This window comes from Podarcis tiliguerta (genome assembly GCF_965153285.1).
Source record: "Podarcis tiliguerta genome assembly, chromosome: 1".
NCBI lineage: Eukaryota > Metazoa > Chordata > Lepidosauria > Squamata > Lacertidae > Podarcis > Podarcis tiliguerta.
Window position 1 is genome coordinate 131,466,027 of NC_139534.1, and position 27,899 is coordinate 131,493,925.

A 27,899-nucleotide genomic window follows, 5' to 3' on the forward strand; every position below is an offset into this window, starting at 1 on the left:
TATTGTATTGTGTGTTTTTTCTTTTTTGGTTTTTTGCAGTGTTGTGTTTAATTTGTTGGAAACTTAATAAATATTATTTGGGGGGGGAGGAAAAAGTTGCTCATGAAGGCTAGTTATTTTAATTACAGCTTATCACCTGGGCCTATCTGCAGACAGGTATTAGGAATAGCCCTGGAGCCCAGCTTTGTGTGTTTATAAGGAGGCAGGAAAGCTGGGAGGAGGGAGATTATTTCCCACACAGTCTGGCTGCTCTGAGGTGGAAGGAGCAACAGTGAGAGGCTCCTGTAGGAACCTCAAACTTTTGTACTGCTGGAATGAAGCTGACGGCTCAAAGTGAACAAGACTCTGTTGCTCCCCCCACAATTGCCTCCTTTTGTTCTCCTTCCCCTCGGCCACCATAGCAAACTCTGTGAGGGCAGGATTTTATTTTTTTACACAAATGCACACACATGGAGGGGAGGGTGCCCAGAGCATGTGCAGAGTGCCCTGTCCAGGCAACTGACTTGCCCCCCCCCACAAAAAATATCCCGATATTAACAGAAGGCCTCTATGCCAGATGGAGAAGACAGAAATGGGAGCGAGGCAGGAGGGCATGGAAGAACATAAATGCACTCTGCACATTCCCAGAGGCACTCAGCTAACCCTGAAGACCAGCCCTCGGCACGATTGCCCTCAATTCCCTAGCCCCAGAGTAGCAGGGGGCAAAGAGGAAGGAGGAGGGGCCATTGCAAGGTACCCATTGCAGAAGCCCCGACCACAAGCAGGCATGTGCTAATTTTAAATAGTTGTTGCTGTTAATCTATTGCATTTATATCCCACCTTTTTTCTCCAAGGAGCTCAAGGCGGCACACATGCCCCCCCCCCCACTTAATCCTGACAACAGCCCTGTGAGGTAAGTCAGGCAGAGAGAAGGCAGCGACTCGCCCAGGATCACCCAGGGAGAGCTTCGTGGGCGGGTGGAGATTCGAACCTGGGTCTTCTGAGCCCTAGTCAGACACTCTGACCACTACCCCACACTGGTGGGGCCAATGAACAGTGGCGTAGCGTGGGGGGTGCAGGGGGGGCCGGCCGCACCGGGCGCAACATCTGGGGGTTAGGGTTAGGGGGCGCAAATCCACGGGTTAGGGGGCGCAAATCCACGGGTTAGGGGGTGCAAATTACTTGCCTTGCCCCGGGTGCTGACAACCCACGCTACGCCACTGCCAATGAAGAGGATGGGTTGCTGGGATCTTGCAGGCAATGGGCTTTTGCAAGGTGTCTAGACATTTTGGAAGCAAAGCCCAAAAGGGGTTTTGCTGTGTGTGGTTGTTTTTTTTTAATGGGGGAAGGAGAAGAAGGTCTCATCCTGAAACAGCACTCCTGGCAGCTCTTGCAGATGGCAGACCAGAGGAGCTTGGCCTCTGCCTACCTCCAGAGACATGGCCTCGGTTAAGAGGGTCTGGGAGGGAGAGCGTGGGGCAAAGACCCCAAACCAAAGACCCTGAAGCCCAAAGGTGTGTCTCACCCCCATTTTTTGGCCTCTGAGCTTTTGCAAGAGCAACGGCTCTTAAGCAAGGAGCATTGCACTCCCAGGCTTGGACAGGATCCCATCAGTGGGATGGGCAGGTACAGGATGGGTACCAGCGGCCTTCGTCCCACTCGCCCACGGCTAACTGGCTGGCTCCAGAAACAGCACTGCAAATTTCCTAGTGTGCAACAGTTCACTGTGCCGCCACCCTGGGGAAATGACAGCTCTGGTTAAATCCGGGGTGCAAATAAGTTCCCCAAACACCTCCTTAGCATTAAATGCTTGCTCTGCCAAGGATTGCAGTGGAGGAGAAGGAACTGTGACAAAAGCACAGCTTTTCTCTCTTGCTTGTAACACCAGAAACTCGTGGACATCAAACAAAACTGAGCCCTGGAAGATTGAGGAGAGATAACATAATGCTGTCCTTCACTCAGCACAGTTAAATTATGGAACTCACTCGAGTCCCACAGAAGGCAGGGATGTCTCCAAAAACAGGCCGCTCATTCAACAGGGAACGGAGGGTGGTGTAGTGGTTAGAGCACCAGTCTAGAACCTGGGAGAGGCCAGGGTTCAAATCCCGCCGCCCCTCAGCAATGAAGATCAGTGGGCTCAGACTCAGTTGATCACACTCAGCCTGACCTAACTCACAGGGTTGTTGTGGGGGTTAATGAAGGAAGCGGAGAATGATGTACTCATTGGAGAAAAGGGTGGACTATAAATATTATTACAGTACTGTATTACTATTATTATTATTATCATGCAATAAGTAAATCATGGGATGCGGGTGGCGCTGTGGGTTAAACCACAGTGCCTAGGTTGGCAGTTCGAATCCCCACGATGGGGTGAGCGCCCGTTGCTCAGTCCCTGCTCCTGCCCACCTAGCAGTTCGAAAGCACGTCAAAGTGCAAGTAGATACCACTCCGGCGGGAAGGTAAACGGCGTTTCCGTGCACTGCTCTGGTTCGCCAGAAGTGGCTTAGTCCTGCTGGCCACATGACCCGGAAGCTGTATGCTGGCTCCCTCGGCCAGTAAAGCGAGATGAGTGCCGCAACCCCAGAGTCAGCCACGACTGGACCTAATGGTCAGGGGTCCCTTTACCTTTACCTAAATCATAAGCAAACAAACTGAAGCATTGAATTGGAACTGGAATGTCCTGGTTTGGAAAGCTTGAATCACTGGCACCCATCCTGAAAGCCATTAAAAAACTTGATTCACATGCAATTCTGAAGCAATTCCCACCGCAATCAAGGCAACTTTACTCCCTAAAGCACTTTCCCCTAAACTGGCGCCTCCAAGATGTTGCTCCCCACATCCCTGACCGGCTACAACACTCTGCCCTGAAGCTCATTCTCAGCCTACCTGACCCTGCAGGGTTGTTCGAAAGACAAAACGGGGACTAAACGAGGAAAGGGGGGGGGGATAGAAATGTGACAAGCAAATTCCTTTTGGCCGGTGCTGAATCCCGCCATCTTTCCTCTCTCCCGCTTGCAAGCCTAGCCAAACTCCCCGTTCCAAGACACCCCTTTTCAGGTCATCGCGCGCGCGCTCCGTTCCCAATTCCAGCCTCTCTTGAAAACAAAGGATGCTCAAAATGCATGTGACCTTATTTTTTTTTTGTCTGAGCCTGAAATAAAAACAAACCCCTTCTCCTCGCCAGCGCGTGATGAAAACCGGCAGCAAGAGAGCGAGGAAGCGAGCGGATGGGATGGCGGATGGAGGCGGAGAGCGCTCAGAGCCTCGCCGGGTGGAGAGGCGCAGGTGCCCGGAGCGCGCAAAGCGGGGCGACTGAGAATCCTGGCATGGTAGCCTTGCAAAGGACCCCAAAGGCCATCCAGCCGAACCCGCTGCGATGCAGAAATCCCAACTCTAGCAACCTCTGCCTCCCGCGATGGAGAGGCGCACCATCTCCCGGACTTACCCGGCAGGTTGCCGGGGGGCCCTCGATGCGGACGCGGCCTGTCCCGTGTTGGAAGAGGCGGCGATCCCCTTGCCCTGAGCCCCCGAAGGCGCCTCCTGGGCGCGCCGTTTCATCGCCAAGCCGAGCCGCCTGCTCCGGTTCCGAGTGCGCGGCGGCGCCCGCGGAAGCGCCTTCTCCCCGTCTCCCTTCGCAAGGGGCGAGGCGAGGGCGGAGCGCGCCTCTCGCTGGGGCGGGGCTCGCCTGCCCGCCTGCCCACTCAGGACCGGGTCCGAGCTCCCACGTCGCAGCAGCCTGGTAGACTGCGCCGGCCGCTGGCGGCTCTTCTTCTGGCTGCCCGCGCGGCTGCGCCCAGTGTCACTGCGCGCTGATGGCGTGCGATTATGCAGGAGCTGTTGTGCTTTTGCGCGCCATCATTCGACAAGTTGTTTGGCAGGTTTTCTAAAATCGCTTTTATTTTCATTTCCTCCTGCAGAATCGGTAACAAAGCAGCAGTGGCGTAGCGTGGGGGTTGCAGGGGGGCCGGCCGCACCGGGCGCAACATCTGGGGGTTAGGGTTAGGGTGCGCAAATCCACGGGTTAGGGGGCGCAAATTACTTGCCTTGCCCCGGGTGCTGACAACCCACGCTACGCCACTGCAAAGCAGCCACAAAACAATCCATGTCATTTCTATAAGTCATAAAACATGGCAAGACTCACAAAACAGGGGATAAATATTATTTCACAGTACATAATGATTGAAATAAATCAATTAAATAGTTCTGACAGTGAATCAATTTGGAAAACATAGAATAATAGAAGTGAGCAAATGAGTCGTGCCTGCTAGTGTGCTCTATTTTGCAGTATATGCTGTCGGTATTTCTCATCCATGTGTTGTTTCATTTGTGTCTTTAATAAAATCACACCACACACTGTAAAAATTAACTTTTTTTCTGGTCACCTCAATTTTTCCATTTTGGGCAGGTTTGTAGCTTGCTCAAAGTGGGTGAGGATAAAATCAATGGTTGATACAGGACATCGATAAAAAGGAAAAAAATATTAAAAACGCCAGCCCAAAGCCCTGCAGCACCTGAAAGGCATGAAAGCTTTCACGAAGTCTGAACTGACTTCTGCTGCTACTGTTTGTGAGGCTGCCCTTGACAGTGCTTTTGCTGGGTTTGTCTTGATTTATTTATTAGTTCCTGTGAAGCACCCTGGAAGTTTTTACGTGGTGGGTGGTAAATGGAAACCGTTTAAAGCAGCGTTCCAGATGTTTGGGGCTACAGCCCCAGCCAAAGCAATTGGAGGGCATCAAATTGGCAAAGACTGATTAAAAAAAAATATTGCATAACAGAAACCACAGAGCAAGTCTGGTATAGGAATATTCCCCAGCAGCACCTTAGGCCTGGGAATTCTGCCCAGATGTGAGTTATTGAATTTTGCCTGGCAGGAGGCCAGCCCCCAAGGCGATAAGGGTGATTTGCCTGGAGCCCTGATAGGTGGAGAATATCAAACTGTTACATCTTCCCTGCAAATCCTTGCAGACAGCACATGCTCTCTCTCACAGCTGTCTTGCCATCAGAGCAAGAGGTGATCTACCGCCTCTGTTTTGTCAGTAACTCCTACTTACCTGATGCAACATCAGTTTCGATGGAAGGTGCACATGGAGAGAGAAATTGCCCTGTTGGGATGAGAAATGCCACGCAAACCCTCAACGAGAGACGAGGCAAAGACATCTTGGGCTGCCTCTAGAGACTATCATTATTTTGCAGGAGGGATTCAGCCACAGACCTGAAATTCAAGTTTGTGCAGTTGGAAGTGGATCACCACACCTTTAAACTGAGCTTGGAAAGTTCCTTTTTAAAGAGGAGCTAACTTTACCTTTAGGGACGCGGGTGGCGCTGTGGGTTAAACCACAGAGCCTAGGACTTGCCGATCAGAAGGTCGGTGGTTCGAATCCTGCGACGGAGTGAGCTCCCGTTGCTCGGTCCCTGCTCCTGCCAACCTAGCAATTCAAAAGCACGTCAAAGTGCAAGTAGATAAATAGGTACCACTCCAGCGGGAAGGTAAACGGTGTTTCCGTGCGCTGCTCTGGTTTGCCAGAAAGGGCTTAGTCATGCTGGCCACATAACCCGGAAGCTGTACGCCGGCTCCCTCGGCCAATAAAGTGAGATGAGCGCCACAGCCCCAGAGTCGACCACGACCAGACCTAATGGTCAGGGGTCCCTTTACCTTTACCTTATTTGTTTTACTAAGTCCTGAACAGAATACCGCAGGGATCCTTATATCCCAGTTCAATCACTGAGATAATCTGCAGGAGTGTCTTTGGTTGTTCCCCAGGTTGGTGAGGCTTGTTTGACAACAATGAGAAATTGAGCCTTTAGTGTCATCGGAACACCCTGCCACTAGAGATTCAGTGGGTACCTTCTGTGCCAGCTTTTTAACACCTGCTGAAAACTTTTCTATTCTGCCAGGCCTATGCAAGCAATTAAGAGTACAGCCCCCCACAATGGTCTATCAATGTTTGTTTTTAATTTCTTTCTGTTTTTAACTAGTTTTAAACTTTTTGTTATTGTATACCGCCTAGGACCCTCGTACCTACTGGACTGCCTCTCCTGGTATGTCCCACGGAGGACCTTACGGTCTGCAAATAATAACACTCTGAAGATCCCAGGCCCCAGGGAGATCAGACTGGCCTCGACAAGAGCCAGAGCCTTTTCGGCTGCGGCCCCAGCCTGGTGGAACACTCTCTCACAAGAGACCAGGGCCCTGCGAGATTTGACATCTTTCCGCAAATCAGTGGAAACAGTTGGTCTTGGCGAGTATTAAATGCTTCTAATTTTAACTTGAAGATTGCCACTTGTCCAGTTTTAGTTTTAATTTTAATTGCTTGAATTAATTGTGAGATGTATCTTAATTGATTGATCGCTTGTGTTATGCATACCATCTTATTTATAATGATGTTAGCTGCTCTGAGCCTGGCTTTGGCCGTGGAGGGTGGGATACAAATAAATATTATTATTATTATTATTATTATTATTATTATTATTATTATTATTATTTGCCTGGTTTTATGTTTTTATATTGTAAGCTGCTGTGGTACTGTATATTTCTATGATAAATTAGAAAAAATAATTCCAGGTTGCACCTTGCCTCTTATATAAAAACAAACTTGTGTGATTCATGCTCAGTTCACAGGTCACTTCAAGCTCCTCCAAATGATCCCCCAAGAAAAAGGGAATCGGCGTTCAGAATGTTACAAGCTGCTGTGCTGAAGTATAAAATATACTTAAGAAGAATAAGAAAACACCAAAACACTTCACTGGGCTCTTTCCCGTTCAAGCAGAAGACAACAGCAGCAACTAGCTCCATTGTTGGCCTCTGTCTGTCTCGAGAGTCAATGGAGTGCACTTCCAGGGATGACGTCAGACAGCTGCTGTAGCAGCACCAAAGTCTGGGCAGTGTGTCTGGAGGTCCTGGGCTGCCCAGATGTCAATACTGATGTCAGGAGTCCAGGTTCCCAGCTTGATAACACAGTCAGCGTAGGTAATGAAAAAGGAGGATTTGTTGCAAAACCAAACAGATAGCTCCGGACAGCTCTAACGCAGCCACCGGCATTATTACTCAAGATGACCTGTCTGAAGACTCCTTCCGGTGTCGACAGAAGATATTGAACTTACGACCCTTACGTCTCTTGTTTTGCTTCCTGTCTAGCAGCCCTCCCACCGGCCGACTCCTTGGACTTAGTGGATCTGCTCCACCCTCTTCTTGTTCTGAGAGTCTGTCTCTGAGACTGTTCGCACCTTTTTGTGCTTCCTGAAAGCTTTGGCTGCGCTCCAGCCTGCTCTCAGCTCCAGCCTTATCACCCTGCCGTTCAAGGTCAGGAGAAGGCAAAGCCTGCAGCTGTCGGCTCTGAGTGAAATCCCAGCCTCTCTGTTCCTGGCTGCTTTTTGCAGCTGGCTGCAAACCTTCGCTGGGAGCTGGCTCATTCCTGACAGATGTGGTCCAAAGGAAAGCAAGCAATACATTAACTTGGATGCAGCAGTTGTGGGAAAGAGGCGTACAAGATGCTGCGTACAAGATGCTGCCACCTTAGGGAATCATAGAATCATAGAGTTGGAAGAGACCACAAGGGCCATCGAGTCCAACCCCCTGCCAAGCAGGAAACACCATCAGAGCACTCCTGACATATGGTTGTCAAGCCTCTGCTTAAAGACCTCCAAAGAAGGAGACTCCACCACGCTCCTTGGCAGCAAATTCCACTGTCAAACAGCTCTTACTGTCAGGAAGTTCTTCCTAATGTTTAGGTGGAATCTTCTTTCTTGTAGTTTGGATCCATTGCTCCGTGTCCGCTTCTCTGGAGCAGCAGAAAACAACCTTTCTCCCTCCTCTATGTGACATCCTTTTATATATTTGAACATGGCTATCATATCACCCCTTAACCTCCTCTTCTCCAGGCTAAACATGCCCAGCTCCCTTAGCCGTTCCTCATAAGGCATCGTTTCCAGGCCTTTGACCATTTTGGTTGCCGTCCTCTGGACACGTTCCAGTTTGTCAGTGTCCTTCTTGAACTGTGGTGCCCAGAACTGGACACAGTACTCCAGGTGAGGTCTGACCAGAGCAGAATACAGTGGGACTATTACTTCCCTTGATCTAGATGCTATACTCCTATTGATGCAGTCCAGAATTGCATTGGCTTTTTTAGCTGCCGCGTCACACTGTTGGCTCATGTCAAGTTTGTGGTCAACCAAGACTCCTAGATCCTTTTCACATGTACTGCTCTCAAGCCAGGTGTCACCCATCTAGTATTTGTGCCTCTCTTTTTTTTTGCCCAAGTGCAATACTGTACATTTCTCCCTGTTAAAATTCATCTTGTTTGTTTTGGCCCAGTTCTCTAATCTGTCAAGGTCGCTTTGAAGTGTGATCCTGTCCTCTGGGGTGTTAGCCACCCCTCCCAGTTTGGTGTCATCTGCAAATTTGATCAGGATGCCCTGATAAAATACTCCGTTCCGGATTTGTGTAGAGTTTCCTCCTTAGCCTTTTCTTCTCCTGCAAGGCAGTGGAGGTAGAGGCAAAGTAAAAGAGGCAAAATATTCCATCACATTTGGTCTCCGTTTGCCATGCTCTGCTTCAGAAGCTTCTCCCTGCTTCCCTGAGGCTGTGCCGCTCTGTTTTCCTCCCAGCCCCTGTGAATTTATTTAGAATTCAACAATAACAAAGGAAAAAATCACAGTAGTTGCTACATCCATTCATAACAATTAACCTATTTTAACAATATACAAATAGTAATAGAAAATTACACAACATCATTTTTAACTTACCAAAATTTCATATTACACTTTTATCTCTTTATCTCTTTCTTAACATATCAAAAAGAGAAAGCCCAAGAAAAGAGACACACGCAAAAATAAAAAAGAAGAAGAAAAAGAAGGGGAAGGGCGAGTGAGGGGAAGGGGGGAAAGGAAAAAGGAAAAAGAAGAGAAAGCAAAAGCTACACATTTGGCTTCCAATTAGACTCATTGTATTATTATTTCTACAATTTTTTCACACACAGTTCCACGCTATTGTATTCCTTTCTCTTTGTTTTCGTCAGATATCAAAAAACATTATAAAATTAATGAATGTTAGAAGGATGTTGGATTGAGGTTAAGGGATTTTTAGTAACATCGGTATGAAGGAATATGTAAAAATGGAATGTTAACAGGTGAAAATTTAGAGGTATAATATATTAAGATCAAGATAAGGATAAAGTAAAGAGGGAAAGGATTTGCTGAATAAATAAATTGAACTGGAATACAAAGAGGGGAGGTGTGGGGAGGTCCGGGAAACAAGCAAATGCAAGATATGTTATGAAAAATTGAACTGTTCTTAATTGTTTCTTTTATTATTATTATTTTTGTATGTTTTCTTTTTTCTTTTTGTGATGTTATGGAAAATCTTAATAAAATAATATTAAAAAAAACAAAAAACATTATATTTGTTGTTTGACAAGGATCATTCTATATCTGCCAGGAGATATTTGTTATTGCTTTTCCAAATAGTCTTTAAAGATTTTCCATTCTTTCTTTACTTTCTGTTTTGGCGCTCTGTTTGTTTTCCATCGCCAAACACCTTCGTGGTCTCCAGGGGGCCTCCTGACCTGCGCATTTTCCACCCTCTGCCTGCCCACTTGCAGCAAGGCTAATGAGCATCCTCTAGAGCCGAAGCATACCAGGCACCTGCTGCCTCCTGGGGTTTCGTGGTTTCTTAAGGAAAAACACACCTCTGCTGCTGATGCTGGCATTGGAAGCGCTCTCTCTTCTTTGGTGATCCCTCGTAGCCGAGTAATAATAATAATAATAATAAAATTTTTTTTATTTATACCCCGCCCTTCCCGGTTCAAAAACCAGGCTCAGGGCGGCTAACAAAAAATTTAAAACACTTACTTATAAAAGCAGCGTAAAATACTGTGTAAAGACATGAATAACAATAAAAATCAAAAATCAATTAGATAATCCACAGGGCTAGCTGGCTGAATTGGTCCTACTTGGGCCAGCGAGGGGGTCAGGGGAGAATTAGCTGTGGGGTCTCAGAGCGGGTGATCTTCATTAAAGGGGAGTGGGAGGGAAGAGAAGGGAAATAAAAGATCAGGCTGAAGATTGTCTTCCATGAACACGGTCTTAGCAGTGAGTCCGTAAGTGACTGTGGAGGCCAATTCTGGATCCACACATCCTTCCACAGCGGGGACATTGGTTTCTGGGCAGGAGCTGAGCATGGTGTGGATTTGTCAAGCATGCCTTCCTCTTAGCACGCTTCTCCCTTGCGTCCTGAGTTTGTGCATCTTTAAAGTTCATGACACCTTTGGTAAAGGCTGTTCTCCAACTGGGGCGCTCGCAGGCCAGTGTTTCCCAGTTGTTGGTGTTTATACTACGTTTTTAAAGATTTGCCTTGAGACAGTCTTTAAACCTCTTTTTAAACCACCAGCATTATGCTTTCCATTTTTAAGTTTGGAATAGAGTAGTTGCTTTGGAAGACGATCATCAGGCATCCGCACAACATGACCAGTCCAACGAAGCTGATGTTGAAGAATCAGTGCTTCAACACTGGTGATCTTTGCTTCTTCCAGCACACTGATATTAGATTGCCTGTCTTCCCAAGTGATGTGTAAAATTTTTCAGAGACACCATTGATAGAATCTTCCAAGGAGTTGGAGATGGCGTTTAAAAGTGGTCCATGTTTCACAAGCATACAGTAAAGTTGGCAGTATAATAATAATAATAATAATAATAATAATAATAATAATAATTTATTATTTGTACCCCGCCCATCTGGCTGGGTTTCCCCAGCCACTCTGGGTGGCTTCCAACAAAGATGAAAAATACACTAAAATGTCACATATTAAAAACTTCCCTGAACAGGTCTGCCTTCAGATGTCTTCTGAATGTCAGGTAGTTGTTTATCGCTTTGACATCTGATGGGAGGGCATTCCACAGGGCGGGCGCCACTACCGAGAAGGCCCTCTGCCTGGTTCCCTGTAACTTGGCCTCTCGCAGTGAGGGAACCGCCAGAAGGCCCTCGGAGCTGGACCTCAGTGTCCGGGCAGAACGATGGGGGTGGAGACGCTCCTTCAGATATACTGGACCGAGGCCATTTAGGGCTTTAAAGGTCAGCACCAACACTTTGAATTGTGCTCAGAAACGTACTGGGAGCCAATGTAGGTCTTTCAAGACCGGTGTTATATGGTCTCAGCGGCCGCTCCCAGTCACCAGTCTAGCTGCCACATTCTGGATTAGTTGTAGTTTCCAGGTCACCTTCAAAGGTAGCCCCACGTAGAGTGCATTGCAGTAGTCCAAGCGGGAGATAACCAGAGCATGCACCACTCTGGCGAGACAGTCTGCAGGCAGATAAGGTCTCAGTCTACGTACAATAGCTTTGTAAACAAGCATTTTGGTTTCCCTGCTCGTGTCCTGGTCCTCAAACACTCTGCACTTCAATCTGGAGAAAGCTGCACTCGCAGAGCTCAGGCGATGCTGGATTTCGGCATCAATGTTGGCCCTTGTGGAAAGATAATTGCCCAGGTGGGAGAAGTGATTGACACTTTCCAACGTTACACCATTGAGTTGGATTTGTGGTGCTGCAGAGGGGTTATTTTGTTCTTGTTGGTGCAGCACTTTGGTTTTTTGGATGTTGAGCGATACACCAACGGCAGTGGGTGCAATGTGGTGGTTAGAGATAAGTACTGGAGATGCAAAGAGCTGGAAGGAAGTTCTTTCACATGTGGTGGACTTGTAAAAGGGTAAAAGAGTATTGGGAAATAATCCATAATGAATTGAAAAAATGTTTAAAAGCACATTTCCAAAAAAGCAACATTCCACAGAGTCCTTTGAGTTGGGGATAATTCAGATGGAAATTCCCAGGTGTCAAGAAGGGTTATTTATGTATGCCACTACTGCTGCCTGTGTTTTGTTAGCCCCAAAATGGAAAACGAGTGAGGTTCCAACTAAAGAAGAATGGCAACTTAAACTGATGGAATATGCGCAGCTTGAGAACTTAACATATACAATAAGAGAACAAGAGCATACGTTTAAAGAAGATAGGAAAATGTTTATTGAATATATGGGGGGAAATTGTGTAGACTTGAAAACGTTGGCAGCATTCAGATAAATTCAACAGTGTGAATAAGTTTTGATGGATGTAATAATGGAATACTGAATGGTTGTTGTTGTTGTTTAGTTGATTAGTCGTGTCCGCCTCTTTGTGACCCCCTGGACCAGAGCACGCCAGGCCCTCCTGTCTTCTACTGCCTCCCGCAGTTTGGTCAAACTCATGCTGGTAGCTTCGAGAACACTGTCCAACCATCTTGTCCTCTGTTGTCCTCGTCTCCTTGTGCCCTCCATCTTTCCCAACATCAGGGTCTTTTCCAGGCAGTCTTCTCTTCTCATGAGGTGGCCAAAGTCTTGGAGCCTCAGCTTCAGGATCTGTCCTTCCAGTGAACACTCAGGGCTGATTTCCTTCAGAATGGAGAGGTTGGATCTTCTTGCAGTCCATGGGACTCTCCAGAGTCTCTGCCAGCACCAGAATTCAAAAGCATCCATTCTTCGGTGATCAGCTTTCTTTATGGTCCAGCTCTCACTTCCATACATCACTACTGGGAAAACCATAGCTTTAACTATAGAGTGGTACCTCTGGTTACATACTTAATTCGTTCCGGAGGTCCGTTCTTAACCAGAAACTGTTCTTAACCAGAAGCACCACTTTAGCTAATGGGGCCTCCCGCTGCTGCCACGCCGCAGGAGCACAATTTCTGTTCTCATCCTGAAGCAAAGTTCTTAACTTGAGGTATTATTTCTGGGTTAGCGGAGTCTGTAACATGAAGCGTATGTAACCTGAAGCATATGTAACCCGAGGTACCACTGTACGGGCCTTTGCCGGCAAGGTGATGTCTCTGCTTTTTAAGATGCTGTCTAGGTTTGTCATTGCTATAATAATAATAATAATAATAATAATAATAATAATAATAATAGGGCAGGGCAGAGCCATCCTGTATGTATTGTAGCCTTCAAAGAGTCTCTCCTCCATGAAGTCACTCAGAGGACCTCTGTGTACATACATACCTCACATTCAAAGCACGTTCGGCCACCCCTCCCTTTTTGCAGTTAAACTTCACCCCCAGAGGCACACTCCATTGCAACAACAGCACTGAGCAGGTGAGATTCCCAGCAAGCACTTCCAATTGCCACCCACAGGGGGCAGCATTGTATAACACCCTCATCATTTATCTACAACGGTGGTTTTATTTTATGAAGGATGCCTTCAGTTGTAGTAATTTGAAGGAGAAAACAGTGGTGTTGTTGTTGTTGTTGTTGTTGTTGTTGTTGTTGTTGTTGTTTTTAAAGGATAACACAGATGACAAGGAATGCAAAATATATAGCACTCTCTGAATTCAGTTTAGGCAGCTGAAAACCCATGGCTGATTTCTCATTGATTTCAATGGTTTGGAGCTGAAGATTGCAGTCAATGAAGGATAGATTCCCAACACTGTGTGAGCAGACTTCCACTTGGATTGGGGGGCTTTTTGTAGAGAAAAGTGTAAATCCCAGGAGATACCTTGAATGCGGGTGGAGGAAGGAGTGGCAAATGGCTTTGAACAGGGGTAGGCAAGCTAAGGCCCAGGGGCCGGATCCGGCCCAATCACCTTCTCAATCCGGCCTGCGGATGGTCCGGGAATCAGCATGTTTTTACATGAGTAGAATGTGTCCTTTTATTTAAAATGCATCTCTGGGTTATTTGTGGGGCCTGCCTGGTGTTTTTACATGAGTAGAATGTGTGCTTTTATTTAAACTGCATCTCTGGGTTATTTGTGGGGCCTGCCTGGTGTTTTTACATGAGTAGAATGTGTCCTTTTATTTAAAATGCATCTCTGGGTTATTTGTGGGGTCTGCCTGATGTTTTTACATGAGTAGAATGTGTCCTTTTATTTAAAATGCATCTCTGGGTCATTTGTGGGGCCTGCCTAGTGTTTTTACATGAGTAGAATGTGTCCTTTTATTTAAAATGCATCTCTGGGTTATTTGTGGGGTCTGCCTGATGTTTTTACATGAGTAGAATGTGTCCTTTTATTTAAAATGCATCTCTGGGTTATTTGTGGGGCCTGCCTGATGTTTTTACATGAGTAGAATGTGTGCTTTTATTTAAAATGCATCTCTGGGTTATTTGTGGGGCCTGCCTGGTGTTTTTACATGAGCAGAATGTGTGCTTTTGTTTAAAATGCATCTCTGCGTTATTTGTGGGGCATAGGAATTCATTCATTTCCCCCCAAAAAATATAGTCCAGCCCCCCATGAGGTCTGAAGGACAGTGGACCGGCCCCCTGCTGAAAAAGGTTGCTGACCCCTGACTTTAAACTTCCTAGCAGCAGAGGTTTGGCAAACATCACATGTTCAAATAGGACCTGATATAGCCTAGGAAAGGTTTGGAACGGATCATTTTTAAGGGATTTTAAAATTCATTTATATCAGGTTCCCGCAGATGTTTGCCAGATGTTTTAGACTAAAATTTTCATCCAGCGGCAGAAAGCCATTTTATTTTACCTGTGCTGACAGCAATCTTACCCAGGAATGGCTGGTTTGGGGGAGTCTGGGGGTTAGGTTCAGTGGGAAAGCTTCAAATGTGGCATAGATATGTCTGGGACCCCCCCAGGTCATCTAGCCCACCCACACCTTAAAGAATCCCTAACAAATGATCATCCAACCTCTGCTTAAAATTTACATATGCATTTAAATGAATTAGGGACAGCCAAAGAATGATTGGGGGACAGTGGTATGATTTTTCCACCTCTGTTCGTAATAGAACAAATGGTCTTTCTCCTCCTTCTCATTAAACGAGGGCTTGTTTTTTTGGGGGGGGGGAGAGATTTAATTCATATTGATGTATTTTATTATTTACTTGTAATTTATTCTTTCTTTGCCACGCCTATCTACTGAGGAGCAACTGGGCATTCTTATGAAACTTTGAACCCAAGGGTCTGTTGGTTGGTTGGTTGGGGTCAGACAGGGTGATTTAGCTTCATTTCAATTAGTTAATTTGTTGTGGTATTTCTGTGCCTTCTTGGTAGGGCCTTCTCGGTGGTGGCACCCGCCCTGTGGAACGCCCTCCCACCAGATGTCAAAGAGAACAACAACCACCAGACTTTTAGAAGACATCTGAAGGCAGCCCTGTTCAGGGAAGCTTTTAATGTTTAATAGATTATTGTATTTTAATATTCTGTTGGAAGCTGTCCAGAGTGGCTGGGGAAACCCAGCCAGATGGGCGGGGTATAAATAATAAATTATTATTATTGTTGTTGTTGTTGTTGTGTATGTTTGTTTGCTGAGTGAGGGAAGTGTAACAGCTTAATGCGATTGCAACAGCACACTTTATTTAACCGATAACTTCCTCAGTTTATTCACTTACTTATTCTGGAAAGCCTAATACAGTGGTCCCTCAGGTTATAGATGTTTCAGGTTACAGACGCTTCAGGTTACAGACTCTGCTAACCCAGAAATAGTACCTCAGGTTAAGAACTTTGCTTCAGGATGAGAACAGAAATCGTGCTCCGGCGGCGCGGCAGCAGCGGGAGGCCCCATTGGCTAAAGTGGTGCTTCAGGTTAAGAACAGTTTCAGGTTAGGAATGTAAGCTCTTTTTATATGCAATAACAGCAGCAAGAATATTTTTGGCCCAAAAATGGAAGCAAGAAGAATTACCGACGATTGAAGAATGGAGGATGAAGTTAATGGACTATGCAGAACTAGATAAACTAACAGGAAGGATTCGAAACCGGCGTGACCAGAAATTCGCGGAAGACTGGAGTAAATTTACGGACTATTTGAAAAGTAATTGTGAAGAATAGACCGACGTTTGTAGGGTTGCAAGAAGTTTTGTGAGGAGTATTATTGGAAGTATTGTAAAAATGGAGAAGGGGAAGGATCATTTGTTAAGAGATGTAAAGGCAATATAAAGTTAAGAAATGCATAAGAAGTGGTGAAAACTGTGGATCATCAGAGGTGCCGATGGAAGTCTAAAAAGATTGTATAAGTGATAAGTTCTGTGGTACATTTTATAATTTATATGTTAAAATTAATAAAATTTATATGTTAAAATTAATAAAAAATATTATATAAAAAAGAACCATGTATTATGTATGTGTATATATATATATATATACACACACACACACACACACACACACACACACATACATACATAAAAAAAAGAACCTCCGGAATGAATTAAGTACTTAACCCGAGGTACCACTGTAAAAGGATTTCAAAAGAGAGAGAAAGAAGAACCCTGCAATAATATAAGGAGGATACAAAATGGCTCAGTTCAGGGAACTTTTGCTGACTGGTGGAGACTGTTGTATTTTGGCAGTCTCTGGGGGAGCCGACTGCTTTCAAGGAAAGGACTTGGAAAACTGGGCTACATTGTTTGCTTTCTGTCTGCATTTTCATGGATACATTTTACATTCTTTTAGTTCCATTGATAGTTTTACTACTTTTAAACCATAGCCTTCTAGGTCTTCTGTATTTGCCCTCCATTTCACCATGTCTGAGACACATCTTCCTGTTCTTCGGGGACACCCTGACAGAAGCATCAATCAGGATATGGGCAGGGCCGGATTTAGGTTTGATGTGGCCCTAAGCTACTGAAGGTAATGGGGCCCTTTATATAGCAGGCGGGCCCCATGACTTACATCACAGGAGCCTACACAACACAAAACACTGTTGCTGCATGTAGCTTTTATTTTATTTGCTTATCTTATATTTTGGAAATGTACGTCCAGTTTTTTCCTTTAATTTTGGGGGGGGCTCCCATGAGAGTGGGGCCCTAAACTATAGCTTGTTTAGCTTATACGTAAATCCGGCACTGGGTATTAAAGGATCTTAAGGTGGGAGGAATTAGAAATCTATTTATGTCAGGGTTGCCATATTTCAAAAAGTGAAAATCTGGGGACACAAAAGTTGTTGAGTTTTGGGGTTGTTGTTTTTTTTGCAATATCTCAAAGGAAATAGTAGAAGTAGCGGTTTTAGAACTGCAGTGGTACCTGAGTTTAAGAAAAGTCCCGTTTGTGAACGATCTGGTTTAAGAATTCTGCAAAACCGGAGGTAGTGTCCTGGTTTGCAAACTTTACCTCAGTCTGCAAGTGGAAACTGAACGGTGGAAGGGCACCGGCGGCAGGAGGCCTCATTAGGGAAAGCGCGCCTCAGTTTAAGAACGGTTTTGGTTTAAGAACGGACTTCCAGACGGATTAAGTTCGTAAACTGAGGTACCACTGTATTTCGAAGTAGTTTTAGAACTTGCAGCATGGGTTGCAGATTTCCCAGGACATTTCAATGGTAACCATAGTGTAGGGAGCTGAAATGTATCAACCCCCCATATATGGTGGAACTGTTGCTTAATTAAAGAATTGTGGGAGGGAATCCAGAGCGCAAAGGTGGCCAAACGGCGGGCGCCTCTGTTCTCCTTTGTCTCCTGAACCTGCTCTGCATCTGATGAGCTCAGGCTCCTCTCATTCTCTCTCTCTCTCTCTCTCTCTCTCTCTCTCTCTCTCTCTGTATATGCTGGTTGTCAACTACAATTGAAGGCATTAACAATGCTTCTGGGATTTGTAAAACATCAGCCACACGGTAGAGTATGGATTTCGGCTATTCATATGGCGTAGCAGCTTGTATATTGATTGCAAAGACATGGAAAATGCATAAGTCACCTTCAGCCATCCAACGGAAGAGGAAAATTTGGGACTTAATGGTGCTGAACAAAGTAACATGATACAAATGATTACAGGGTGGAAGAATGAATTCAACAGAGAAATTTCAGGAAAGTGGATTTATTTTGTTCTTTACCGGACTTGACATCATACAAGGGAATCAGGTTTGTTGAATATCTCTAAGCAGAGCATGAATGCATTTTGTTATAAACAGAATCCTAGTCATTCAAATAAAACAATTCTAAAAGGACTCTATGCTATTTTTGCTGCAGCAGACTAATGCCCAAGTCTTCAGAGCAAGTCAGAAGTGGTGGCCAAAGTCTTGGAGCCTCAGCTTCAGGATCTGTCCTTCCAGTGAGCACTCAGGGCTGATTTCCTTCAGAATGGAGAGGTTGGATCTTCTTGCAGTCCATGGGACTCTCAAGAGTCTCCTCCAGCACCAGAATTCAAAAGCATCAATTCTCCGGTGATCGGCCTTCTTTATGGTCCAGCTCTCACTTCCATACATCACTACTGGGAAAACTATAGCTTTAACTATACGGACCTTTGTTGGCAAAGTGTCTGTTCATAGAGTCCAACAATCCACACGAAAGGTTGTTACAGTTCCACAGAATCCTTTCACAGAGTCTAAGACAAGGATTTCCAGAATATTAGCCTGTTATAGCAGCTACAACTATGCTATAAGATCCACTGTCCTGTGATATCATATATGAGTTTGAACTAGTGATGAAGCCCAGGATGGCGAAACAAGGCTAATATTCCGGAAATTACTGATCCACTGGGTCTTCTACTTTTTTTGTTGAACTTTATGAGCTACCTCCGTTGATATCTACAATTCAATACAGTGAATAGTGTATATTATTTTTTCAAATGTACAGCCGGTTACGTCTTGTGCGTTTATTGAATATGTTTAACGTAACCAGATGTTTGTTGTTGTTTTGCCCTTTTGTGAAGAAGCAGCAGCAGCAGCAGAGTTGTCCTAAATACTCGATGATCGCAGCATGTTATAGCAGCAGATGAAACAAGCTAAGAGCCTCTAATCTTCCTTTGCACACACTCCATATTGCCGGAGTGAAATATACTCAGAGTCAAGATTGGATTTCATGCTCTTTACAGTGGTGCCCCGCAAGACGAAATTAATTCATTCTGCGAGTTTTTTCGTCTTGCGAAGCACCAATGTGTATTGACGGTTTCCCATAGGAATGCATTGGCGGTTTTTTTTAAAAAAAGTGCAAGATGTTTCGTCTTGCGAAGCAAGCCCATAGGGAAATCCGTCTTGCGAAGCACCTCAGAAAATGGAAAACTCTTTCGTCTTGCGAGTTTTTCGTCTTCCGAGGCATTCGTCTTGCGGGGCACCACTGTATTCAGCTCATAGTGATGAGGAGGAATGAAAGTCCACTCAAAGTATCTGCTTTATATACATTATTTACACGTGATTGGCTGCACCTGACTGGCTAATTCCGGAATTCTCCTGTAGGCCAATCAGGTTGTGGATTCACTTCCATCTGGAGCCGGATTGGGTGGCTCCTGCGGACCAATCATACTGCAGCATTGTTCTAGGACCAATCAGACTGCTGCATTCTGGATCCTATTGTTTTAGGACCAATCAGACTGCTGCATTTTGAATCCTATTGTTCTAGGACCAATCAGACTGCTGCATTCTGGATCCTATTGTTCTAGGACCAATCAGACTGCTACATTCTGGATCCTATTGTTCTAGGACCAATCAGACTGCTGCATTCTGGATCCTATTGTTCTAGGAGCAATCAGACTGCTGCACTCTGAATCCTATTGTTCTAGGACTAATCAGACTGCTGCATTCTGAATCCTATTCTTCTAGGACCAATCAGACTGCTACATTCTGGATCCTATTGTTCTAGGACCAATCAGACTGCTGCATTTTGGATCCTATTCAACTCAGTACATAACACGGAGTTAAGAAGCAGAGCAAAATGATGGCAAGAAACTTCTTCCGGGGCTGCTTTGCGCAGCTTCTCTGTTCCGTGTGCTCTGTGTGGTTTTCTACAACTCACTTCCTTCTGACCTCATTTTTTTAAAAACCCCACCCCAAACTGTTTGTGTGAAGGTACCTCTCCTGTTCCCCCACTTTATCCCCACAATAACCCCGTGCGGCCACATAATCCCATACATTCTATTTTTTTTAAAAAAAAATAATATTCATTTAATAACACAAATAAACAACACAAACAGAAAGACAAACAATACAAACAAATTACTGTCTTATCCTTATTTTTTCTAAACATTGTTAGGTGGGCTTCCCCAAGTCCCCCCTATCTGATTTTCATTGTACCTCATCTTTAGCAGTTTACATATATCATAATTTCTAACCATTTTTTTATCACGCTTACTTTTGCCATAAAAATAATCACATTTTATCACTTACAAATAATACTGTTTTAAAATACACTATCTTCTACTTTTAACCCTACAGCCTATATCCACTTTCAAAGCTATTCTAAGATTTAAATATTAAGATTTTTTTCAAATATTCCTTAAACTTCTTCCAATCTTCTTCCACCGTCTCTTCTCTCTGGTCTCAGTCTCCCAATCAGTTCGGCAAATTCCATATAGTCCATCATCTTCATCTGCCATTCTTCGATAGTTGGTAAGTCTTGTTTCTTCCAATTATTCGCTAGTAATATTCTCGCAGCTGTTGTGGCATACAGAAAAAAAGTAACATCCTTTTTGGGGATTTTACCCCATAATCCCATACATTCTAGATGATGAAACGAAGCAATGGGTACACCTGGAGAGAGATGTAATCAAAAACATCTACACCCCAAGAAGAATGGCAAGTTAAACTTATGGAATATGCAGAAATGGCGAAACTTATGGGAAGACTCAGAGGCAAAGACAATACTAAAAAGACTGGGAATTGTTCATGCTGTATTTACAGAAATATTGTAAAGAAATGGACTTACTAGCAGGGTTTGAGTAAACACAATTCAGAAAACAAGAGTAAAGGTTGAGAAATAACACTATGGAAATTAATTAAATGTAAGATGTAACTGGAAGAAAATTTGGTACAAAAATGATAAGAATCTAAGAGCATTCAGCTAAGAGATGAAAAATAAGATAAAATTTAAGCAGAAGTAGCAAATTCTTAAAGAACCAGAAGGGGAAGTTGAGGGAAGTCATGGGTTGGGGGAAGTTCTGTTTTATTTTATTTTCTTATATATAATAATAATAATAATAATAATAATAACTTTTATTTATATCCCGCCCTCCCCAGCCGAAGCCGGGCTCAGAGCGGCTAACATCAAATCCGTTGAAAGTTAAATTGTAAAATTCAATAAAAAATTATTACGGAAAAAAAGAGAAAATACCTCTACCACAGTAAACCCATTCCTTCGAAACAAACTAAGGAAAATTCCCACAACACTAAACAGGTTCACACACACCAAGCTCAAAGCACGGAAGGAAGAAGCAGGCAAACTGTCCTTAACCCCTTCCCCACTAATGGCTTACCACCCACTATTCCACCATGCAGCACAAAATCTCCAGATAAAAACCTGGCAAGCCAAAGGCCTACAAAAATAACAAACCCATATTGACACAAGAAATACAAAACAAACTAAAAAAAAAGAGTAAAGGACCCCTGACAGTTAAGTCCAGCTGTGGACGAATCTGGGGTTGCGGCGCTCATCTCACTTTATTGGCCGAGGGAGCCGGCGTTTGTGCGAAGACAGTTTTTCCGGGTCATGTGGCCAGCGTGACTAAGCCGCTTCTGGTGAAACCAGAGCAGCGCATGGAAACGCTGTTTCCCGCCGGAGCGGTACCTATTTATCTACTTGCACTTTTTGGCATGCTTTTGAAATGCAGGTGGCCCTGCGGTCTAAACCATTGAGCCTCGTGGTCTTGCCGATCAGAAGGTTGGTGGTTCGAATCCCCGCGACGGGGTGAGCTCCCGTTGCTCGGTCCCTGCTCCTGCCCACCTAGCAGTTCGAAAGCACGTCAAAGTGCAAGTAGATAAATAGGTACCGCTCCAGTGGGAAAGTAAACGGCATTTCTGTGCACTGCTCTGGTTTCAGTGTTCCATTGTGCCATACACACACACACACACAAACCTCAGGTTACAGACGCTTCAGATTACAGGCGCTTCATGTTACAGACTCCGCTAACCCAGAAATATTACCTCGGGTAAAGAACCTTGCTTCAGGATAAGAACAGAAATCGTGCTCTGGTGGCGTGGTGGCAGCAGGAGGCCCCACTAGCTAAAGTGGTGCTTCAGGTTAAGAACAGTTTCAGGTTAAGAATGGACCTCCAGAACGAAGTTCTTAACCCGAGGTACCACTATATGGGACAGTTGCATATTCCATCGTTGCCGGGGGTTGGACTAGATGATCCTTGGGGTCCCTTCCAACTCTTCAATTCTATTATTATTATTATTATTATTATTATTCTAAAGAAAGAAAGCTCCCTGTTTCAAAGCTCCTGCCTAGGTGGGCACGCCCCCCAGAAAACTAGTGAAATGCTTTTAAATAAATTAAATTTGCATTTTAATCACTAAATATTAATTTAAAATAAATTAATTTATTTTTAATTAATTAGTTAAAAATAATATTAATTAACCTAAAACCTATCCCCCCCCCCACCCTAAAGATGTAGAATTAAACCGGTCCGCATTTCAAGGCGGCAGCGGAGGATGGCGGCGAGTTGCTGCCGGCCGGGACCCTCCCCGAGCGGCCGCCTGAGGCCGCTGCCTCCCTCTGCCTGACAGCCGGGCCCGCCCGCTGCTCCGCCGGCTCCGGGGTCGAGGGGAGGTCTCTGCCGGGCGGGCTCTCCTCCTCCTCCTTCCCGGCCTGCTTCTGGCGCTCCGCCTCCTTCTCCCTGCGCCGTTGCTCGGCTCCGGCCATGGCGGGGGAAGAGCGGCGGCCGGGCTAAGCGATGCTCCGGGCGCCAAGGAGCCGCCCGGGACCTTGACAGCAGGTAAGGCAGGCTCCGGAAGGCGCTGCGCTGCCCGGCCGCTAGAGGGGGCTGGAGAGCAGGGGGCAGAAGCGGGGCGCAAGGGCTGGGGGAGGGGCTCTTTTGAAGGCCCCCCCCAAAGCCTGTCTTATCTTTCAGGCAAAGTGGGGCGGGGATATTTGGAGAGGGGGGGCTCTTGCTGTCATCGTGCATGCTCCGGGGGCGCTCCGGAGGGCAGGATCTACGGGGGTGGGGAGGCTGCTTGCTTGCAGAATAGCGGGGTTCGGACTTGGGGGGCCATTGGCAAAACGGGGGTGCGTTCCGGGGATGCTGAGATGCTCCGGTAACCGGAGAGGGGAGCCGGGTGCAGACCAGGAGGGCGGAGTGGGGGGGGGGGGGTTTCACCCTGGAGGAAGCTGCTGTGGGTTGGGGGGGTGGTTGCTGATTTTCTGGGCGGGGGGGGTGTCTTTCCAGAGATGGGGCTAGTCTGATGCAGTAGGGAGGGAAGGAAAGCACTCCGGGTCAGTCGCGTTCTCACGGGCGGTATACACGTTTCATAAATGTTACTGGGCATCAATGGGAGGGGGTTCCTTTGGGGGGGGTGTTTGGGGAAGGGGACGTCCTTCGAAGGGGAGGGGCTGGAGGCGGGGCCGGGGGAGGGGCGGCCCCTCCGCCATGCAAACGCCGCGCGCGCTCCTCTCCCCCCCGCCGAGGACCCCCGAGCGCATCTGGGGTTGCTAACAAAAGCCGCTTTTGGGGGGCTTGGCTTGCAGGCTTGCAGAAAGCGGCGGCGGCGGCTGGGGAAAGGAGGAGGAAGAAGAGGGTGGCGAGCCGTGCCGTGCCGTGCCGTGCCATTCCCTGGGCAGGTGAGTTGCTGTCTGTCCGTCCGTCTGATGGGTGGGTGGCGTGGCTGGTCTTCCTTTGCAGCCAGGTCATTTGGGGTCACCCCCCCTTGCGGGAAACTCTGTCCGGAGGGCGCCCCTCTCTCTCCCCCCGGGAATGGGGGGCTCCTCCGGGACTAGGAGCCACTTTCCTTAGCGGCGGACTTTCGCTTTCTCCAGCCGGCTTTTGCATCCATCCCCCCCCCCCCCCCCGGCAAGGATGTCTTCCCAGCACCTGCCTCCTACTTTCCCTTTCACGCGCTCCCTCTCCCCCGCCTGCCTTTCACTCGCCTTGGACAATGGAGAGAGGGAGTGAAGAAGGGGGGGGGTCTCGCCGGCTTCATTGTTTCTTGGCGAGCCAAAGGCTGCTCGCCCCCCGGCCTTGAAGGCAGAGAGAGAGAGAGAGAAGAGCTGAGACCGGGAAATCCGTTCCTTTGCAAAGCCTGCTTTTGTTTTGGGTCTGGTTTTTGCAGGAAAAAAAGTTTCTTTTGGCGCCCGGCGTTGGTTTGCATGCGCGGGCTAGAGGCGGTGCAGGATTCCTGGAAACTCGCGGGTCCTGTTGCTGAGGAGGGGGTTTCAGACGGGCAAAAGAATCTGCGATACTTCTTGCTTTAAGTAAGTCGGGAGAGAGCATCATCTGTTGTCTGGCAGTTCAGAAAGGGGGGGGGGGACCTGAATTCCTCCCAGGTTAAGAAGTGGCCAGGAAGGCGCTTGCTTCCAAGAGCTGAGGAGGGACTTTTAAGGCTATTAAGGTTTGCAGGGACAGCAGCAAAGGTGCTGGCTATTAAGGTTTATCTTCTTTTGCCTGGTGGTCCCCCAGAGTCTCAGCTACTGTGATTCATTTTAATTTTAACTGCCTGGAGCTGGAGTTGCTAAGAGGAGCGACTTAAAGGAGACCGGCTGCAGAAATGCGTAATGGTGTGAATTTGCTTTCCCAGTATCCCGTCTTCCTTGATAAACTAAATTTTAAAAAAGGTTGCAACTTGAAGCAGATGTTTGCAGTTTCCTCATTCGATGGTCAATGTTTTGTCCGTCTCTTCTGTGCTGGTAGGCTGCCGAACAAAAGGTACACGGTGGCAGGCTCGCCAATTACGTAATTGCTATCCCTGGACAAAAGTGGAGATTGCAGGACAGGCAGGCTTGCTGTTTATTATGAACGCCCCCCTCCCCGGCTGCTCCCTCCCCCCCTCCATCAAGCTTGACGCTCACCTTCACAATTCAGGGACAGGGAGCCTTTATGAGGCCTTTGAGCTGGCGATTCGGTGAGTTATTGCCCCACGCAACCCATTTGTAATTTCCTTTCTCTTTTTGCAAAATAAAAACCGATGGCACATTGTCTCTCCACCCCCCCACCCCGCTTCCTGATTAGCAGGAGGGCTATTTCAATGCTGGAGTGCCTTAAATATTCAAGACGCTCACTTGTGTTTGGAGGCTATGACCATAATTTTCTGATGCTTTCCATGCAACCTTTTCCCCCAAATTTTTCTTTATTAGTTTTCCAAATTTATAACAAACAAATAGAAAAAGAACATCAAAAACAGACAAACAAACAGACATTTATCTTGACTGTAAGAATTCCACTTTTGTTAACACTGTGGCTGAGTTTCTGGCTGAGTTTCCATATACATAGCAGTTTTCCAAAATTATTTTCCCATAAAATTTACTTAGTCAATTAACATCTTTCTTTCTTTTCGTTTTAACTTTAAACATATTATTCTGCAACATCACATATTGAAATCCTAGGCCTATCTGATATTCGCAAGTATTTCTATTTAAATTATCTTAACATATTTAGCTAAATGAGGGACGTGGGTGGTGCTGTGGGTAAAAGCCTCAGTGCCTAGGACTTGCCGATCGAAAGGTCGGCGGTTCGAATCCCCGCGGTGGGGTGCGCTCCCGTTGCTCGGTCCCAGCGCCTGCCAACCTAGCAGTTCGGAAGCACCCCTGGGTGCAAGTAGATAAATAGGGACCGCTTACTAGCTGGAAGGTAAACGGCGTTTCCGTGTGCGGCTCTGGCTCGCCAGAGCAGCGATGTCACGCTGGCCACGTGACCCGGAAGTGTCTCCGGACAACGCTGGCCCCCGGCCTCTTGAGTGAGATGGGCGCACAACCCTAGAGTCTGTCAAGACTGGCCCGTACGGGCAGGGGTACCTTTACCTTTACCTTTTTATTTAGCTAAATAGTCTTTAAATTTCTTCCATTCCTCTTGGTACTCCTCCTCCTCCTTCTGGTCCGGGACTCTTCCGGTCAGGTCACCTAGCTCCCAAAAGTCCATCATCTTCATCTGCCATTCCTCCACTGTTGGTACTTCTTGTGATTTCCAATTTTTGGGCAACAAAATTCCAGCTGCAGTCATGGCCTGCTTTCCATGCAACTTTGTCCTTGGCTAATCTTCAGAGGAGCCCAGCCTGCTTCACAAATGCCCTTTGCCAACGGGAAAGGGGTTTTTTAAGGCTGGGATCCTAAACCTCGCTTTCCTGGGAGTAAGGCCCATTGAATTCAGCAGCTCTTAACTGGACACTCCCTCTTGGAACTGGGGGAGGCTGGTGGAGGGGGGGAGTTGCCGGCTGCAAGATTGACTTCCTCAGTCCCCCTTGAAGAGAGAGAGGTTTGAGTGGGCTGCAGAGCAATGTTGTCACGGGTGCCTTTTCCTTTTGTGTCCCCGTCTCCCATCAAGGGGCCTCTTCTGCCCTTCTTGGGATGAAGCGCTGTCTGCTCCTCACCGCATTTGATTTATGAGACAAGAGGCTCCACACACAGACCATTAAATTGACACCTCCTGGAAATGGATGGGAGGCAAAGTCAAGATCGCCCCCCTCTTAGTCTTTATTTGTTTAGTGACCCCAGAGCGTAATGCTTTAAACAGCCACTCGGTGCACAGAAATTTAGCCTCTGGGGCTGCCCCCTTACCATCCAAATGGGGACTCTGATGTGCAACCAAGCCAGGCACTTGCGCTCAGCCTAACCTACCTCACAGGGTCGTTGTGACGTTAAAGGGGAGGAGAGTTCACGGGTACCACTTTTGGGCTCCTTAGAGCAGGGCTTCCCAAACTTGAGTCTCCAGCTGTTTTTAGACTGCAGTTCCCATCAGAGTCCTGACCCCTGGCCCTGCTAGCTAGGGATGATGGGATTTGTAGTCCAACAACAACTGGAGGTCCACGTTTGGGCCCAAGCCTTAGAGGAAAAGTGGGATGTGATTGTAATAGGACAGATTTCTAAAAAGAACCAAGGAGCATCTTCAGTGCTGCTGTGTTCAAATCTGAGCACCAGTGGAAAGAAGTTTAAATGTGCTGCTGTAGGACAAACAAGGTCTGCTGATGATTCCTACTTCAAAATGTTGCGCTTGATTACTATTTGGGGTCTTCAAGGTCTGCCCTTATGTGGGTGGAGCTGTTGTTGTTTAGTCGTGTCCGACTCTTCGTGACCCCCTGGACCAGAGCACGCCAGGCCCTCCTGTCTTCCACTGCCTCCCGCAGTTTGGTCAAACTCATGCTGGTAGCTTCGAGAACACTGTCCAGCCATCTTGTCCTCTGTCATCCCCTTCTCCTTGTGCCCTCCATCTTTCCCAACATCAGGGTCTTTTCCAGGGAGTCTTCTCTTCTCCTGAGGTGGCCAAAGTCTTGGAGCCTCAGCTTCAGGATCTGTCCTTCCAGTGAGCACTCAGGGCTGATTTCCTTCAGAATGGATCGGCTGGATTTTCTTGCAGTCCATGGGACTCTCAAGAGTCTCCTCCAGCACCAGAATTCAAAAGCATCAATTCTTCGGCAATCAGCCTTCTTGATGGTCCAGCTCTCACTTCCATATATCACTACTGGGAAAACCATAGCTTGAACTATACGGACTTTTGTTGGGAAGGTGATGTCTCTAGGGGCATAGCAAGTCAGAGCAAGAGCCCATTTAGCTCAGTATAGCCCACCAGGCAAGTCCATCTCCCAAGAGACTGCGATCTACACCCACTATAAAAAACCGGCAGTGATCTACCCATTTTCATTGACAAGAATTGTTGATCTTTTGGGGAAGGTGACCCAGAGTTGTTGAGCTTTTCTGGGGGGTCGATCAGGAGCACCCCAGAGATCCAGCGATCTACCTGGAACACCCCCACGATCTACTGGTAGATCACAATCTACCTGTTGTACATGCCTACACTGACTGGCAGCAGCTGTCCAAGGTTTCGGACAGAGGATATTCCCCCTCCCCAGCCATTCCTACCTGCAGATGCTGGGAGTTCGTTCTCTCCACTCCCCCCAGCCGTTTCCTCCCATGTGAGTAGGATGTAAGGTTATCAACTGACCGGAATAATCATAATAAAAAACCTTGGCCCAACTTGCCCCTGTGATTTTAACAGCAGCTTGATCTGTCGAGACTGATAGCTTTTCACAGCCCAGGGGAGGCAATCTAGCCGCTGCTTGTAGGACAGGTGTGCCAGTTTATAGGAGGGTGACAGCTTTTGCAAGGCAGGTGAGGAGGT

The 27,899-nt window shown here is 46.7% G+C and overlaps 2 protein-coding genes across 18 annotated transcripts in view; one reads left to right on the plus strand and one right to left on the minus strand.

The window, feature by feature from the left end:
- Window positions 1–3,619, minus strand: part of ABHD12B (abhydrolase domain containing 12B) — a 28,629-nt gene extending 25,010 nt beyond the window's left edge. The window contains exon 1 of the mRNA XM_083439066.1: window positions 3,425–3,619. Coding sequence (XP_083295192.1) covers window positions 3,425–3,537 — 113 coding nt within the window. The 5' untranslated portion in view covers window positions 3,538–3,619. The remainder of the gene's footprint in view (window positions 1–3,424) is intronic.
- An 18,830-nt stretch (window positions 3,620–22,449) lies between these two features.
- NIN (ninein) overlaps window positions 22,450–27,899 on the plus strand; it is a 124,420-nt gene continuing 118,970 nt past the window's right edge. For 15 of the 17 annotated variants that reach the window (XR_014509407.1, XR_014509408.1, XR_014509409.1 and 12 more), the window contains exons 1-2: window positions 22,450–22,574; window positions 23,324–23,416. The gene's annotated coding sequence lies outside the window, so the exon portion shown is untranslated. The remainder of the gene's footprint in view (window positions 22,575–23,323; window positions 23,417–27,899) is intronic. The other 2 variants (XM_083433083.1, XM_083433084.1) reach the window with 1 other exon arrangement.